A 16,123-nucleotide genomic window follows, 5' to 3' on the forward strand; every position below is an offset into this window, starting at 1 on the left:
AGAAAGATTTTGGCTGAACAGAGGAGTCGATTCACACATGTGTGCATGCATGCATACACACACACTTTCTTGGGAAAAGCATCACAAGATCTTTGACAGCAACTATAGAGGATGCTGGATACCAGGCTCAGAAAGGCAGTCCAGCCTATAACCTTTAGATTTCCTACTTTAAACTTCTTGGAGCATAGGGAGAGTCTAAGTATCTGTTTTACAATGAATACTCTGGCTGTGCATTCCTGTGAATGGAATCAAAAAGTAAAGAAAATCCTATTAATTATTTCCTCTTATGGCTTCTTCGAGTTCTTTTCAAAAGAAAAGAGGACCCATTTTCACCCACCAGCAGGCAGATGTTGAGAAACATGTTTTGGCCAGGATGCCCGCTGTGGCAGAGACATGAGAGCTCACTGGTTTCATTACAGCTGCTTTGGTGCATTACCTGCTGACTGTGTTTGGGAATGTAGGCCTGCTGGAAGCCTCCAGCATAGTAGTCTATTCTTCTACCTCTTTGCAATCCTTAGTGCCTCTTCAGAGGCACAACACCTTCCAAACAACACGTTTGTATGCATGTTTGTTCACGCAGGTCTTCAAAAACATAGCCAAAATTAGGTCCTTCTTTTCATGGTTTCATGGTTTTCGAGATTCCTCGAATCTCTGTAGTTTCCTGGCAGCTCCCAATCACATCACTGCCATGTCATGTACTTCTCTTAATTTAAACATAAAAATTATTTATGCATATTTTCCAAGAACTTTTCATCATTAAACAAACCTAACATTATCCCAGTAACCTGCTGGCAAAGCTTGGCAGTAAACCACAGACAGCTTGAGGGCGGGGAGCTAACTGCAGTGGCTGCAGCTCCAGGAAGAGGACAAAAAGTGCATTACTTGCTTTGTTTGTCTGTTTGTTTGATTGTTTTCCCCAGAAATCTCACAAGAACAATAAAAGAAACTCTGAAGCTTCCTCCTCTGCTGAGCTCTTTTTTTTTTTTTTTTTTCTCCCAGTATGTTACAATAGATTATTTCTGTCAAGAACAAACTACAGATTCAAATGTTATTACCGGGCACCCTCCATTCTGCTCCTCTGTGTGTGATGATGCATTTATTTCCAGCAAAATGGACAAAACACACCACTTCAGCAAAGATGAAGTCTGTTCAGACTAGAACTCCCAATATGCAACGCCCCTTCCCAGTGAATGGACCTTGTCTCCCAGCTTCACGAGGAGGTTGCTTTGCTATTGCAGCTGTGATCAGAGCCTCTGGATCCACTTGCTCCAAGTGTCCTTATAGTACTCTTAGCTCTAAAGCATGATTTTAAAGCAAAAAGTGAATTAGTGAAAGATGCCAGTTCCTCTGCCCAAACATCTGCAATTTACCCCCAGTGTCAGTGGCAGTACAAGAAAGGCAGAATGAACATCCCTCACATTATCCCTCTGCTGCCACCCACAGTGGTGCCACACAGTATGTTGAGAGGTGCTGCTGATCCCTGCTGAAACATCGTCAGGAGACAGTAAATGCTACTGCCTCACATTTTGGATGGAGAGGGGGTGATCTTGTCTGTGCCTTATTGAGCTGCTGCTGGCCTTAGAGAACTCCTCTGGCAGGTCCGAGAGGCATATCTCACCATTGGTGGGGATGAGTTCACAAGTTTTGAGGAGTGTTGCTGATACGGTATGGATGGGCAGCAGATATTTTATACTTTTGTCCTGTGATACTGCAGCTCCTCTTACTGCAATCTCAGCTCGGCAGCCGTTTGACAGCGGGATTGACAGGAAGGTTTTTTCCCATTGCTCACAGAAAGGGGGTCAGTCTGCTGACCATCATGGTGCTCTTTAACAGGAGCACGTTGCTATGCATCAGTGTGGTGGCACGTCCAAGCTGCGTGTAAAGAGAGCTGCCGTGCCATGCTCTGCTGAGCAATTCTTGCCTGGACCAAGTCTACTGTCGCTGTGAGCTGATTCTTCCAGGAAAAGAGCTGAAGAATGAAAAAGCTTAGAAACTTACATCCTGCAGGCCAAATACCGACCCCATGCAGGCGTCTCCTAGAGCTGAAATACCCCCATGCCAAAGACAGTGACCCACAGATATAACTTCTGTTTCAGCATTAAAGATGGAAAGCAGAACTGTAACACTCCCCACTGCAGTACAAGCAAGTCCAACATCAAAAGACAATTAGGCAAGTTTTCCCTTTCTGAGAACTCTCTAGCACACCACCACACCACACTCCACTCCCGATACCCACCACCTGCTTGAGTACTTTCATCCACCACAAGGCAAACAGAGGAGGGAAAGGGAAAGGAAAGAGGAAAAAAATTAAAAAACAAACAAGACCCAAACCCAAGAAAAGCTCTGTGCAGAGATTTGCAAGTGAAGGACACTGGATTATTGAAGTTTAGCATCTTAAAGAACACATTGTTTACCTCTATAACCAAATCCATGGAAATAATTTACAGTAGAACATTATTGATTCAAACAGCAGAGTAAGAACCTAGAAAAAGAATAGATGTTCCTATGATTACACGGTAAAAGCTCACACTTCATTCGTCAACAGAGTACAGCTGATTCCCAGGCAGACCAAAAGGAAGAGCCCTTTTACTCTCTCCCCTCCCCGTTCAGATTAATGAAAGAAGGAGCTTGGCTGGCATCTCATCTTTCCCTAAAGCTCTGACAGATGCTATCCGGCAGTAGCAAAGTACAGCCCAAGTCAGCCATTTCTCTGCTCTATCACTACAGTTTGTGTGACACCTTCAAAAAGAGGGACAACTGACTTGTAAGAATTTGCCTTCTGATGCAATATATTTTCAGTTTTGATATGTTGCATGTTAAGATTTTGCTTCTCCCAGCCAACTAATAGGAGGTGTTAAAAAGGCTCATTGTTTCTCAATCTTTCCACATGCTGATAACACCAGTTTAACTTTGTTTTTAAAATATTATAGAGAACAATAGAGTGAAAGGGACTGCCTTGATTTGGACTCTCCCATTCCAACAGCAAAGCTAGTCATGTTCAATGTCCATCCGAAGCACCAGCATAAGAATGTCTGTCTTTGCAAACCCCTAAGTCAGAGGGACCAGGCATGCAGCAGAGCAGACTACAGCACCTCCAGCAGCGCAGCCAAGGCGTACTACAGGAAACAGTATGACAACCTCACCACAGGAACATCACCAGCACTTTACCCAGAAGGCTGCTAGATGAGAGGAGCTAGCAAGTTGATGGTAAATGCCTTATGAAATTGCCTAGGACCTTCTGTATTTGTACAAGAGATTCCAAGGTCTCTGAGTGCCATTCACAACAGCTAACCTATAAATGACAACTTAAAGCTGGGCTATGGAAGAAACTAGTCTCTACAGCTCAGCAGAACAGTTTCTCCAAGCAAATCAATGTATGGATGCTAGGACACAGCTGTCAGGCCTGAGGGGCAGTGCCTGTAGGTGGGGACAGAGGAAGGAGAGCAAGCTGCTGAAGTATCCGAGAAGACAGTGAGTTTAATAGCAGCATATTTGGAGATGGAAGGGTCAAATGCCTTGGAAGGCATTTCCCGCAACACTTGCCTAAGGTAAGGCTCTGAGACCCTGTGTGACCACAGGCTGGTTCAGTCGATCAGAGAGCTGAGCAGAGAGCTTAGTCCCCGTGAGGTGACAGCAGAGACACTACCCTCTTCTCTTTCCCAGTAGGTCCCTTAAAATAGATGACAGACCCTCAGAGTACATCCCATCCAGTGCTTTAGGATGGCAGGCATCTGTACTGCCTCAAGGCCCACGAAAGTGCCAGATGACATGGGGGTAGAATTGGAATGAGATCTAGATGGAGCAGTCACACTGATAGGTCAGTGTCTTTGCTGCTCATGGCCAGCCATCAGATATCTGCACAGTGCTCATGGGGGCAGCCATAGAAAGGGGCGGTATCTTTCCTGCGTTCAGAGATGCTCTGTACAAGTCGGAAAGTACACTGTTAAAGCTGAAACTGTCCTTAGCTCACCCCACACCTGTCTATCTCACCCACTAAAAAAGCACATTCTCATTGCATTTATCTTATTCTTTGCTTTCTGCTGTAATCAGCAAGTCCTGGAAAAGACACAGTGCACACCATTCCAGGCACGGCATCATGACAGGACTACATGGACTCTGAATACACTATGCATTTCCTGCAGAGTATCTGGAAGCCTTAGATTTTTGGACAAATGACACTGTAAAAAGGTGAAAATATTTATTATTCCTTTGCAGAGACCATAAAATTAGTTGAAAATCGAACAGAGTTTATACTCTGCAGAGGATTTCAGTGCCCTGTTCTCTGCATTTCCCATTTAAAAGGTCCAACATATGCACGTGAACACACCCTAGAAGCCCTGAAAAGTCCTGCACCACAGTGCAGTTAAGGACCCTAGCCTTCATTTCTACTTGTCTTGCTACAGTACCTTTTTGCTTAAACAAGAGTCTTCTCAGTGACCTGGGGACACACACACACATACAAATACGCGCACGCACGCACACTCTCTCCTTCTTTCCTCATCTCTGTATAAATATAGAAACCTCGTCTGTTTTCTGAATGCTCTCCTGCTGCTGCATTCTCTCCCTCCGCCTCCCAAGACACTTTGGTGAATACCTGCTGCTTTGTTTCTGATGTAGATTTTTTCACTGAGGCTGCAACATTTTGAAGCTGCAGATTTAACATAGTCCCCTACATTTGCAGCCCCTACACATAAATGTATGGCTCTGGCTTAATGTTTCACCCAGTCAACAAAACTTGGTTTGCAAATAGGAAAGGAGCTTGAATTTTACTGCTGTTTGCAGTGTTGTGGCTCAAAACATGACATAGTTCGGCTGTGAAAGGAAATGTGAATATTCAGATGGTTCTGGCATACTGAGCAGTCCCCCTGTACAGAGAGTGTCAGGAACTTGCCTGCACCCAGGAGGCTGCCCTCTACTCATCTAAGATTTTAACAGGGCTGGTCTATCCAATCCATGTTTCCAGAATCTACCCTCACGGCACTTTGAGAGCTGGAGGTGAGGACTGAGAGAGAGATGTAAGTAGGGCAGGGAACACAGAAATGTCTGCAATCCTTGACCCATCCTTCCATCACGCACCCAGTGATGCTGTACCTTTCCAGACCAGCACGGAGAGGGTACATCTCTGAAGAACCTTGACATACTTAGACAATTAAAACAAATTAGCATAATTCAGACTAAACTGCTAATTTTAGCACTCTGTAAAGCTGCTTTCCTTTGAGCTCAGATGTAGCTCGCTATACCTCAGCTTCAGCACACTACAGGCAAATTCCTACCATGAATAAACCAAGCCCCACAGCGTGTGAAGCACAGGGCCTTCACAAAGGGCACTGTCCTTTGCTTCTTTGTCCTCCTGAAGATGCTTGCTCTAGACAGAACTCACTCCCTGTACACAGCAAGTGCCCTGCTTGGGCAGACACCTTGGCCAAGGGACCAGGCGTTGAGGATAGGTCACAGTTGGAAAGAACTTGCTCCTGAAACAGATTTCTGAACACTAAAAGGTTTCAGAGGTTGCTCACATCATTCCAGTACCTGGACAATGGGTGGGCTCACCAAGCACATGTAGAGGCCATTATTACCTGAATGATTTAAGAGCCTGCAGAGCAGCAGTGCACAATGACACTGGCTTGCCCTCAGTGCTTCCTTCCTCATCAGCAAGTCCCTGCAGCATCAGGCCTGTTCTGACCTGACATCCCTCACATCCAGATGCCTGTATTCCGCTTATGTTCTACTCGCCAGCCACTCCCACTCCCATCACAGCACTGCATTTCCCTCCTGCCTGGAAATGTCAGGAAAGGACACAGGCACATGCTTTAAAATGCCTTGCTAGCTAAGTACTGTACAAGCTGTTCTTCACTTACAACTGACTTTAGACTTTTGTGGACAACTATTTACTGGGATACAGGCGGACTTCCCAAGTCAAACAATGTTCATTATGTATTATCTCACATTATCTGAGAGCCTAGGCTCTTCTGGCACCACATCCTGCAAAGGGCAAGTCAGACAGTGAAAGAAGAAAAAGGTAAACACCAGAGAGGAACTGCTACCATATAAACGTTCTGATTTTTCTAATTGGGCCATCTGAGAGAGCTCTTGGTCTGTGCCCATTGCAACAAACTGTGCTCAGCCAGAAACTCATGTAACCTCTCCACTGTGAAGGAACACTGAGATCAGTGTAATTTCTGCATGGCCTTTTTCCTTCCTGCACACAAATATGCCATGCCCCATCCTCTGCCATCCCTCCTCCATACTTAATGAAAAGAAAATACAGATTCTGGGAGCACAGATGCTGCCATTATAACTGCTGTATGCTGCATTGCAACCTAATAGAAAAATGCTAGAGGGTGATTGTGAGCAGCAGCAAGTGAAACTGGACAGAGTTTAGTGAAAGTTGAGTCTAAAACAGCCTCTTCTTCCCACTGACTCCATACCAGAGAGACACAGGTAGAGATGGAGTGGAAACCTTAGTGGGTTGTTAGAAAAATGTCCCCTTACAGGCCTCAGACAGCAGAGCAGTACAATACAGTGTAGCACTGATGCTTTTTTTTAACACTCACAGCATTTCCATTTGTACAGTAATCCCGTGGCAGGTCAGATAAACAGCATCAGACGAAGACATCATCACACACAGCCCCTGTACTTCCTAACCCAGCATAAAGCAAGAACTAAATATTTATTAAGCTTCTATGAATCAGAGGTCTGAATTTCCTGACTGTGCAGCCAGCTGACGTAATCGTCCCCAAATCCTGATGGAACTCACTTCTCCAACAACCTTGACAGAGCTTGGAGGGCCATAGTCACCTTGTAGTCACACAAAGCAGTTCCACATTGGCACAATGAGCAGAAGTGGGGTGTAAATCCTCCTCAGTGCACTGGATGACCTGTAAAGGAGATCATGCTTCCCCCCAGTTTGCCAGCAGCTGTGTATACAAAACACCTTCCTAGCTTTACACACTGGACATTTATAGCAGAAACGATCCAACACTCTACTGCTGCTTTGAACCTAGCACATGGACAACACAGAAAGATTTAAAATGGCCCCTTGATTTGCAAAATCCTTTTGAAAGCCTACGTAATAGTTAGACAGCTAATGATTGAGCCCATTCCTAGTCACACAATTTATTTTTTTTGTCTACACTGTCCCTCTGTTTACATTCAGATTGGTAAAAGCTAGAACTTCCTTGAGTCTCAAAGACTTTGGCTGTTCTACTATCCCATGCCCCTTCACCCTGCCACTCCACAGCAGCATCACGTTCCAGGCAGAAGATACCAATTCCTTTGCAGAAAAAGTGCCTCAGACAGAGAGTACTGGAGTCCAGACACCCAATCCTGGCTGCAAAGAGCTGCTGCCGATAGCTGGAGCCTGGCTGAAGCATCTGGCGTCCTCATGGCCTCACCTAGTGCTGATCCCACATGGCCCTAAAGGTGCCTTGTTCAATGCTGTGCCATACAAGCTGCTTAGCTTCTCAGGGAAGTTGCCTGCATAGTCATTGCTCTTGCAATGCAAGGAGAGGCAGGAGGAGTTTTGGCTGATGGAACCAACACAACTTGCAGTGGTAGACAACAGAAGTTGCAGCTGGAGCTGTTGCTGGAGGAGCAGGCAGAGAAAGGAGACAAAGCAGCTTTGTGCTCCAAGATTGCATGTGGCATAGTCTTTTCTCTTGCTGATGAGCTCCAGCTTGCAAGTTAGATACCAGCACAACTCCCAGCAGCCAGTGAAGCCCTGGATGGCTGACAGCCATGTCACATCTTTGGCAGGATCTACTGCCACTGAATGCAAGAATCTCAGCAGCCCAATCCAGCAACTGCATCAGGCCAGCCATCTGTGGGAAGAGTGCACAGTGGTGCTTGGAAGTCCAGTTATCCTGGGGATGTTCCAAGTCATCTGCAGCCCAGGTCTGCTGAAATCCTTTGCCCTTCTGTCCATCGCTCTTCTCTGCAGCCCCTCGAAACCCAGTGCAAGCTGAAGACTGTTCATTAGCGGCAGTCCTTGGAAAGGATGGCAGACAAGCAGAGAGAATAGCCCCAGTGGCTTCTCCTTGTCAGCACTCCAGCAGCAGTTTCTCACCCCAGTTTCTCATGTGCTTATTGAATAATTCTGACAAGGGTATCTGGATTTTCCATCTCAGTGATCCTGAGATTGGACTTGAGTTCCATCCTGATACAGCTCATCAGCGAATGGCAGGTGACCGAGCAGTTTTGCTTTTTACCCAAGCAGCACAAGCATGGTCACCCTGTGTGACTGTTCCATTGTCCTACTAAGGAATCATCTGTAATTGCTCCTCTGATTAAACTTGTGGCTGTTGTTCCAAACTCTGTTTGACTTGTTCTACTTCCCACATTTCCCTAGCTTTCTGAGCATGCAAAAGCTCTTTCATGCAAAAGCATTTTCATTAGCACCCTCCACATTGCCTCAACCTTCTCAGAGCTGTCTGTCCAGGATCTAGCCCCTCTCCCAACTCACCTCACACACCTCAGCTTGGAGTTTCTTCTGACAGTTGACGTCAGTCAGTTATGTTCACATTTATTCCTTATCCATGCTTGACAATACAAAGGGGGTCATTCAATCCCCTGTGCTCCCTTTGCCCTTTCCCACCGTTCCATTCTAGCTTGTGGAAGAGCTTTCTCTGCCATGGTTCCTGGCAAACAGAAGCACCTCTCTCTCTCTTTCCCACCTGTTTCAAACGCTCTCTCACAATTTTCTTGTCTTCCTTCTCTGAAGCACCCTCCCAGCCTCTTCTGGTGGGATGTATTCAGTATTTAATAGCACTAAAATATTTCCTGTTGCAACGTGCAGAAGAAACACTGCACCAAGGTGCTAGCCTATACTGTGGAGGGTCATGAATCCTCAAACTGCTCTGTGTGCTGTTTCCAGGAAATAGACAACTAGAAAAAAAGGCAAGGAATTTTATGCAGGGAATTTCTTATTAGGAATTAAGACTACACTGTGTGAGATACTCTAGAAATCCATAACAAGAGACTGTACCCTTGGACACTTGCAAGACAAAGAAATCAGACAGGAGTGAAAAGAGTGGTTTGTTCCTCATTAACACCACACACACACTCCTCCCTGAAAAATTAAGAAAAAAAAAAAGAAGTGGTAAATTGAGGCAGCTTTGTCCTCTGTTCTTTAGATGCCAAAGCAAAACTTACTCTGAATGTACTGAGAGGATGTATCACATCTTTCATACTAATAATTTATCATTTAAACATTGATAGCAACTATCATAGGAATTTCCTTCTGAGCGTTTGGTTAGATTGTTATTTAATCCAGTAGCCACAAGTATGCTGCACACGCTCTCACACATGCACCTGAGGAGTTCTTTGGACATTATTAGCATTACTGCTGTTACTTAAGTGCCACTGGTCTTATTTGCTGCATAACACTCTTGTCATAGATGTTTTAGAGGTTCCAGCTTCCTGCTCTATGAATCCTGCATGCTCACTTACCAACTGAGGAGCACAGCTTGTATCTGCCTCTTTGTACTCCTCAGATGAAGGTCTTTGCCCCTCCTCATGCTTGACTGGATATTTGGCCGAATTTAGTACCAAAATAAGTATACTTCAACAGAAAGAATGATTTTCATAAAAGTATTAAATTTTTTTATTTATTAGTCTAAGTCAAAGCTTGTCAGGTTGCAAGGCACTGCAGGCATTAGCAACCTATCTCGGGGGCACTTGGTACAGCTGCAAGTTGCTTGTAGATGCATGTTTGAAACAAAGGGTGAGCCAACTACTCTGGGCCCCAGTTTGGGGATTAGACATTTTGGACCCTTTCTAACAATCCGTTTGGTGAGCTCTGCTAATGCCTCCAGAACTCCTGGAAAAAGATTTGTTCCATTTTCTACCTTTAATATATAACCACAACAAGCCACATGCAACTCAAAAAGGACTCAATAACAGTGTGTTCACATAACAAGTTACAGACCTGCCTCACAAATTGCGACAAAACATCACATTCTCACAGTGTGGTGTGCTGCTCCCCACTAACACTGCAGAAGGCAGGACTGTATCTTTTAATTGCTCTGTGTGACTTCCAAGCGAGGGCTTTCTGCCTCTCCAGGTAGCCTGACCACAGCACACCTGCAGTGAAAGGAAGCAAGTGTTCTTGACCATCACCACCTCCTAGAACTGAAGACAAAAAAAAAAAAAAGACAGATAGCTGCATCCAAAGCACAGATACTGCTACTGTCCATCACCACTTGCCTGTCAGTGCAGCTGCCCACGTCAGAACCTCCACATGCATCGCAGCACCTGTAACTGGGTGTCTCTGGTCCCCTGTGAACTGTCCATCTAAGCAAAATGCACGGAGATCTGAAGCTAGGATACTGCAGCAGGAATATCAAGAAACCAACCCAGATGATGTTTGGCAAATTCTCTAATGGTAGTGAACTTCTCTTATCCAGTTCATACCCTCCTTTGCTCACGGGCTGCTCTCGGACACACACGTCTGTCTGCAGGGCACCCTGAAAAGCCAACACATTATACTAGATCTCATAATTCCTTACAGTTCAGCACTTGCATTAAATGTGGGAATAGATGGGACTACTGAAAGCTTGCTCCCTGGGGTCATCCTCAGATTGAGGCAAACTCCAGCCATGATGCAGAGCCCACAGAGCAGGAGCACTCTTCAGGACATGTCTGGCTGTTGAACGGACAGCTCGGCCCAAAACACAAGTGTGGCTAGGCTGCACAAAGAACAAGGGCAAGTGACAAGATGCCATTCCTTAAATCATTGATGCAGTCCCTGTCAAATGAAACATCAGCTCTCATCATCTGAATCACAAAGGTTGGGGGCAGGGAATAGTGGACAAGCGACAAGGTTATACACCTGGACTGTCCCTGTGCTGAGAGACAAACGAGAGGCACACAACACAAAAACAGACAGTACAAGGTCAATCAGGTTCTCATTACATGCAATTAATACAAAAGCCAAGAAATTGTCATGGAGACTAAAAAGCAACAAATATAACCATGGTCCAAGGAGAAGGGTTTTGGGCAACACAGCATTAAATAACAGAACTCACTGCCTCCAGGTATCACAGGAGACAAGGTTCTTGCAGGATTTAACTGTGCAGTTCATGGGACACACACATGGCTGGATCCACACTAAAATGGCTGGAAACACTAAAGGATACAAAGCTCTCATGCCTCAAGACATAAGATCAGCTTGCACGGGATGAGAAGAAACTTGTTCTGGGGCCACCATCTCCTTCCTCTGGACATCTCCACTACTCTGTGTCGTGCTAGCACTTCCCTGGATCATAGGTTACCCCTCTACTAATAACTTGCATTGCAGCAGTGCATGGTGGGCTCAGTCATAAATCAATACACGGATACACTGCAGTATACAAATGCAAAGCAAATAAACAGCCTCTGCCCAAAAGAGCCTCTATCTGTATACAAAGCAAGAGACAACAGGCAGGCAGAGGCGGAGGAGCAGAGGGACGCAGAGACACAGCAGTGGTTCCAGTCCATTCCAGTGGCCAGTGCAGGAGCCTTTTGAAAGACAGACTTTTTGCAGACGTAACACAAGTACCATGCAGACCAACAGAGCACTAGCAGATGCCCGGGCTAACATAGATGAAACCCTCACCACTGCTGCAGCAACACAGAATGAGAAATGCCAATTTATGCCAGTAGCCCTCAGCTTGGCCCCAGGGAGACTTGTACCACAAACCACTACAACTAGAGGGGCTTTGGAGGCAGGGGATAAGAGAGAGTTGGCCCAGTAGCAAAATCTTCTGGTTTGGTGGTTCTTCACACCAGAATCCCTCTAAAGCCCTCTGGCAATGTAAGAGACAAGCTGCTCTATCAGTCTCCAGTAAAAGAGACGCTGCAGGGAAAGGTCTTGGGCCTGCAAACAGTCAGCAGTTATCACTGAAGAAGGCAGCATTTGACATGACAGTGTGGCAGCCGAAAGACCCTGCACCAACTTTCTAGCTGCTGTCTGAAGACTTCCCATCTGTCCTGAACGTGTCCACTTCTCTGCCCCTAATTAGCTGCTCTCTGCAGACACAGACCCCTCCTGGGCTGCCCTGGTCAGATGGCCTGGCATTGAGAAAAACAAACATCCTTACACCCAGCTTTGATCCCAAGAGGAACAGGACAGGCAACAGGGGCCCTGCCCACCCTGATTGCAGTCACTGAGCTGAGAGGCAGGCAGGCCTCCCTTGCCAGCATGTTCCCTGGATTCACCACTCAGGAAGGGATAGCTGAAGATCACCTCCTCCTCATCATACCAGAGCCCTGGTGATTTCTGTCAGGAGACCTTGCTCAGTGCTCTCCATGCTGTGACAATACACAAGGCTTGTTTATCTCTGTAAGGTCTATCCCATCCCAGGGAAGAAGACCCCTTTGAGTATATTCAGTGGTGCTTCTCCAGTTCCCTTGTTTGCGTCACACTGTGTCTTGGTAGCAAGTGCAACTCAGGTCTCTCACAAGGAGCTGGAGAGAAGGTGCCCTCTCTAGTACCTTCCACATGAGGAAGTCCAAACACTTTGCAGGTATTTTTGGATCTCCGAACCCATCACCAAGACACATGTACACTGTGCTGGAGGGCTGGGGGGCAGCGAGGGGAGGCGGAGGGATAGAAGCAGAGAGGATGGTTCTCATAAAGACTCACAGACTGAGCCTTCACCAAAACCAGGGATGAATGAAATTTAGGAATTCCAGTGTCCAGGACTATCCCAGACAGCCTGAACCAGCAGCTGTCCAGCAGTGTGGCAGGAAGAATAAAAGCCTGAGGGCTGGCTAGCAGTGCCTGTCCCCAGCATCTCAGCAAGACTCTTCCCAGGACTCTCAGGGCATACCTATTGCGATGCTCCAAGTAGTAGAGCTCCATGTGAAGTGCATGCTCAGAGGGGGCACCTGAAAGTCTCCAAGTCTTTTGCTAAAGGCAGAGGAGAAGACCACCTAAGACATCCCTGTATTGCAACCTCCTCTCACATATATCCTTGATTACCCTTGGTTTCACCTCTCTCCTCACTGCCTCTCTGTATTGATGCATAGCACATACACCCTTAGGCCCAACTGTGAGAAGAATATTCAGTTCATGAGGTCTTCCCGGGGCAGCAAAGCTATCTTAGCAACATGCCTGCTTCTGCAGGAAGCTGGCAGCAAGAAGAAACTGCCAGTGACTTTCCAGACAGGAGCTACAGCTTGGAACAGCTAGCGAACCCAACGCTCCATCCAGCACGTCAGTGCCAGCAGAGAGGAAAGACACCTCTTCTTGCTCCTCACCCCCCACTCATCTGCTGCCAGCAATAAATGTGCCTTTGTTGGGAGGTATGACCTGTGTCCCACTCGCAAATATAGCCTGCTCTAAGCAGCATCAGAGCTCAGTCCCCTGCACAAAACTGCTTTCTCTGTTAGTGGTCTGCTCCTGCTGTACCCTGGTCTCAGTGTTCTGGCAGAGATCAAACAGGGCATGGAGCCGACATCAAAACTGCTCCTTCACAAGTGAAAGGGGTGGAGGTCTCTTGTACCTTTGCTCTGCAGACACAGAGCAACTCTGAGAAATTATATGAAGCTAGAAGCCAGCAATTTTATCTTAAAGATCAAATCTGTTACTGGGCTGAGTGAGTTTCTTTAGCTGCCCTGACAAACCCCTTCCTCACTTCATTTCTTCCTTCACCTGTTTGGTTTTGTTTGTTTGTTTTTTTTTGTTTTTTTTTTTTTGTTTTTTTTTTTTTATACACCTGTCCCTAAGCTGTCAGGGCAAACAGCAGATTTCTGGCCCCAAAAGTTGTCCTCTGTTTGGCAGACTGTTTCTTGTGCTGACTGCACATAGATTTGTACAGGGACCAGACTGCCTCTCTGTCATCTCCCTCTTTTCTCCCTCGTTCCCCCAAAATGAAAACAGCACTCGCTGCCACGAGCACTGGCATCTGGATAGGGCTGCTTGCCCCAGTGCCACTGACCTTTTTCTTCCGGTCCCGAGAGCGGTTCCTGCGCTTGCGATTGGCTTCTTCCTTCTCCTTCTGCTCCTGCAAAGCCTGAGCCTCAAGATCTTTGATTTTCTTCAGCTGCTTAGCTGCTTGAGCCATGGCTGGTCAGACTGCGGTTCCTTTCAGAGCTCACACCTGCACTTTCCAGACAGCACCCTCCAATGCCTGGCCAAGAAGGTCCCTTCCCCTAGTTCAAATGCTGTCGACCCAGATGAACGTGAAACTAGTAATGCGAAGAAAATAGAAAGCAGTCAGCAAGCCCCAAAGGGCAGCCGATGTCTCCAGCCAATTGCTAGATGGAGTCTGGGACACCTTTATAAAGCATTAATAATCCTAAATCCAGCTCTTCCAGAGGTTCTGTGCACCATTGCAGCAGTCCCTGACTGCACTGGCACATCATGCAGAGTCCTCCTTGTGGGACAGGACACCGGGCTGGTGCTGTGTTTTCTGTCTCTTCTGCAGTATGAGAAGAGATGCAGGCAGTCAGCCACAGGAAGGAAAATAACTCTCAGCAATTAATGCATGATGACAAGAGAGAAGCAGTGAAAAAGGAGGCTCATGCATTTCATCCCGATATCTAGGCTCTCTGTAGCAATGCATAAAGAACAGTAACCAGCGTGTAGTCAGTCAGTGGCTTTACCACTGCAGTGCTGCTGAGGCAGGCACATATTCCAGTCTCTCCAATTCTCTTCCTCTCAGTCACTCTCTGTGCAGCAGCCGCATCACTCGCTCACTCTCTGGGTTATGATTCCAGCTCCTTTCAAGGGGAGCAATAGGGAATTGCTGCATCAGTTAGGAAGCAGGCAGCATCTCTGCTCAGAAAACAGCCGATACTGCAAAGGATGTGCCAAGTACTGGAGCAAAGTGCAGCTTAACAGCATCCTTCCCTCCTCGCATCTCTCCACTGAGTGAGCAGCAAGGGGAGGGGAGGGATCTTGGCTGTGAATGGGAGACAGAAACCAAAGGCTCAGTCTGCTCTTTGACTACACAGCACCAGAAAAATAAGCCAGAGCCATCAGCTCCTGCCCATTCAGGCATCACCAGAACCCGAGTCCTCTCTGAGGATCCCCCGTCAAGGCTCCTGGAGAGTCAGCCACCCCTTCTCCACACACATTTATACATTTCACATGCAGTCGCCTTCCAAAAACACAAACAATTCTATTTTGGAAGCCAGGGGTCAGGCCTGGAGGTGTAACTTTTGTTCCTGCATACAGCAGCAGCATCTAAGGGGGTCAGAATAAAACTGGGCTGGACTCTTAGGTGGCTTCCATAACATCACGTGCAGCAAAGTGTGCTTTACTATTCAGGCACTTCTGAGCAGCCCTGTCTTTATCAGCTCAATTATTGTCCCTCAGGAAAGCTGTCCCCTGTGTGCAAACCCATGGGCAAAGCACTGGGAAAATTATCTGCCCAGGTGAAAGTCCTGCACACACTGCAATTTTCTGGCACAGTCCCCCCAATTCTAGACAGGTAGGGACCCTTTTGTGTAAAAAGATGGCAGAGCAGGGATTAATGTCCATTCCTCAGAAACTATTTCACAGTCACCTACAGGTCATTTAGATTGGCAAGAAGCTGAGATGCAGACTTAACTGTACAGACACTATGGGTCACTTCTCTGTCTGAGTAAGTTTTCCTCCATTTCATTGGAAGTTCCTCCAATTCTGTTGCTTCACCCACAGACCAAGGAGTGTGCTAAAAAACAGGAAAAAGACTGGCGTATCATATAGTTTTTAAAGAATATGATGAGTGAGAAGATTGGGAGGGTCCTAACAAAATATGAAGAATAAGAAATCATTAAATTTTACAAGGCTTTTCTAAGGACAGCTTTAGTTCTGTGTACTGTACCCACATGGATAAATAATACACTCAAGTCTAGATACAGCTGCATATCTTTATATAGCAACATCTTATGAACATGCATGCAAAAAAAAAATTACAAAATTAAATAGAAGCTGCATAGTGAAAGGCTCCACAAATAGAAGGTGCCAGGAGCACAGCTGCACTAGTCATCCTAATTGCATCTCTTCCACATGGGCATTTTGCAGGCCAAATGAGGCAGGGGCCAAACACCAAAAATGACCTGTGGTCAACATTAAGCATATAGGAGGAAAAACAGTTGTCACAATTAACCATAATACACTGAACGCTCCTCACTTCTGTGTTTGTGTTTGCATCCT

General features: G+C 46.3%; 1 protein-coding gene across 3 annotated transcripts in view; it reads right to left on the minus strand.

The window, feature by feature from the left end:
- ANK1 (ankyrin 1) overlaps positions 1 to 14,802 on the minus strand; it is a 70,005-nt gene extending 55,203 nt beyond the window's left edge. For 2 of the 3 annotated variants that reach the window (XM_032997291.2, XM_032997356.2), the window contains exon 1: positions 13,920 to 14,802. In XM_032997291.2, coding sequence (XP_032853182.2) covers positions 13,920 to 14,045 — 126 coding nt within the window. In that variant the 5' untranslated portion in view covers positions 14,046 to 14,802. The remainder of the gene's footprint in view (positions 1 to 13,919) is intronic. The other variant, XM_032997312.2, reaches the window with a different exon arrangement.
- Positions 14,803 to 16,123: the final 1,321 nt, after the last annotated feature.

This window comes from Tyto alba, unplaced genomic scaffold (genome assembly GCF_018691265.1).
Source record: "Tyto alba isolate M040663 unplaced genomic scaffold, T.alba_DEE_v4.0 Super-Scaffold_34, whole genome shotgun sequence".
In the NCBI taxonomy this organism is placed as follows: Eukaryota; Metazoa; Chordata; class Aves; order Strigiformes; family Tytonidae; genus Tyto; species Tyto alba.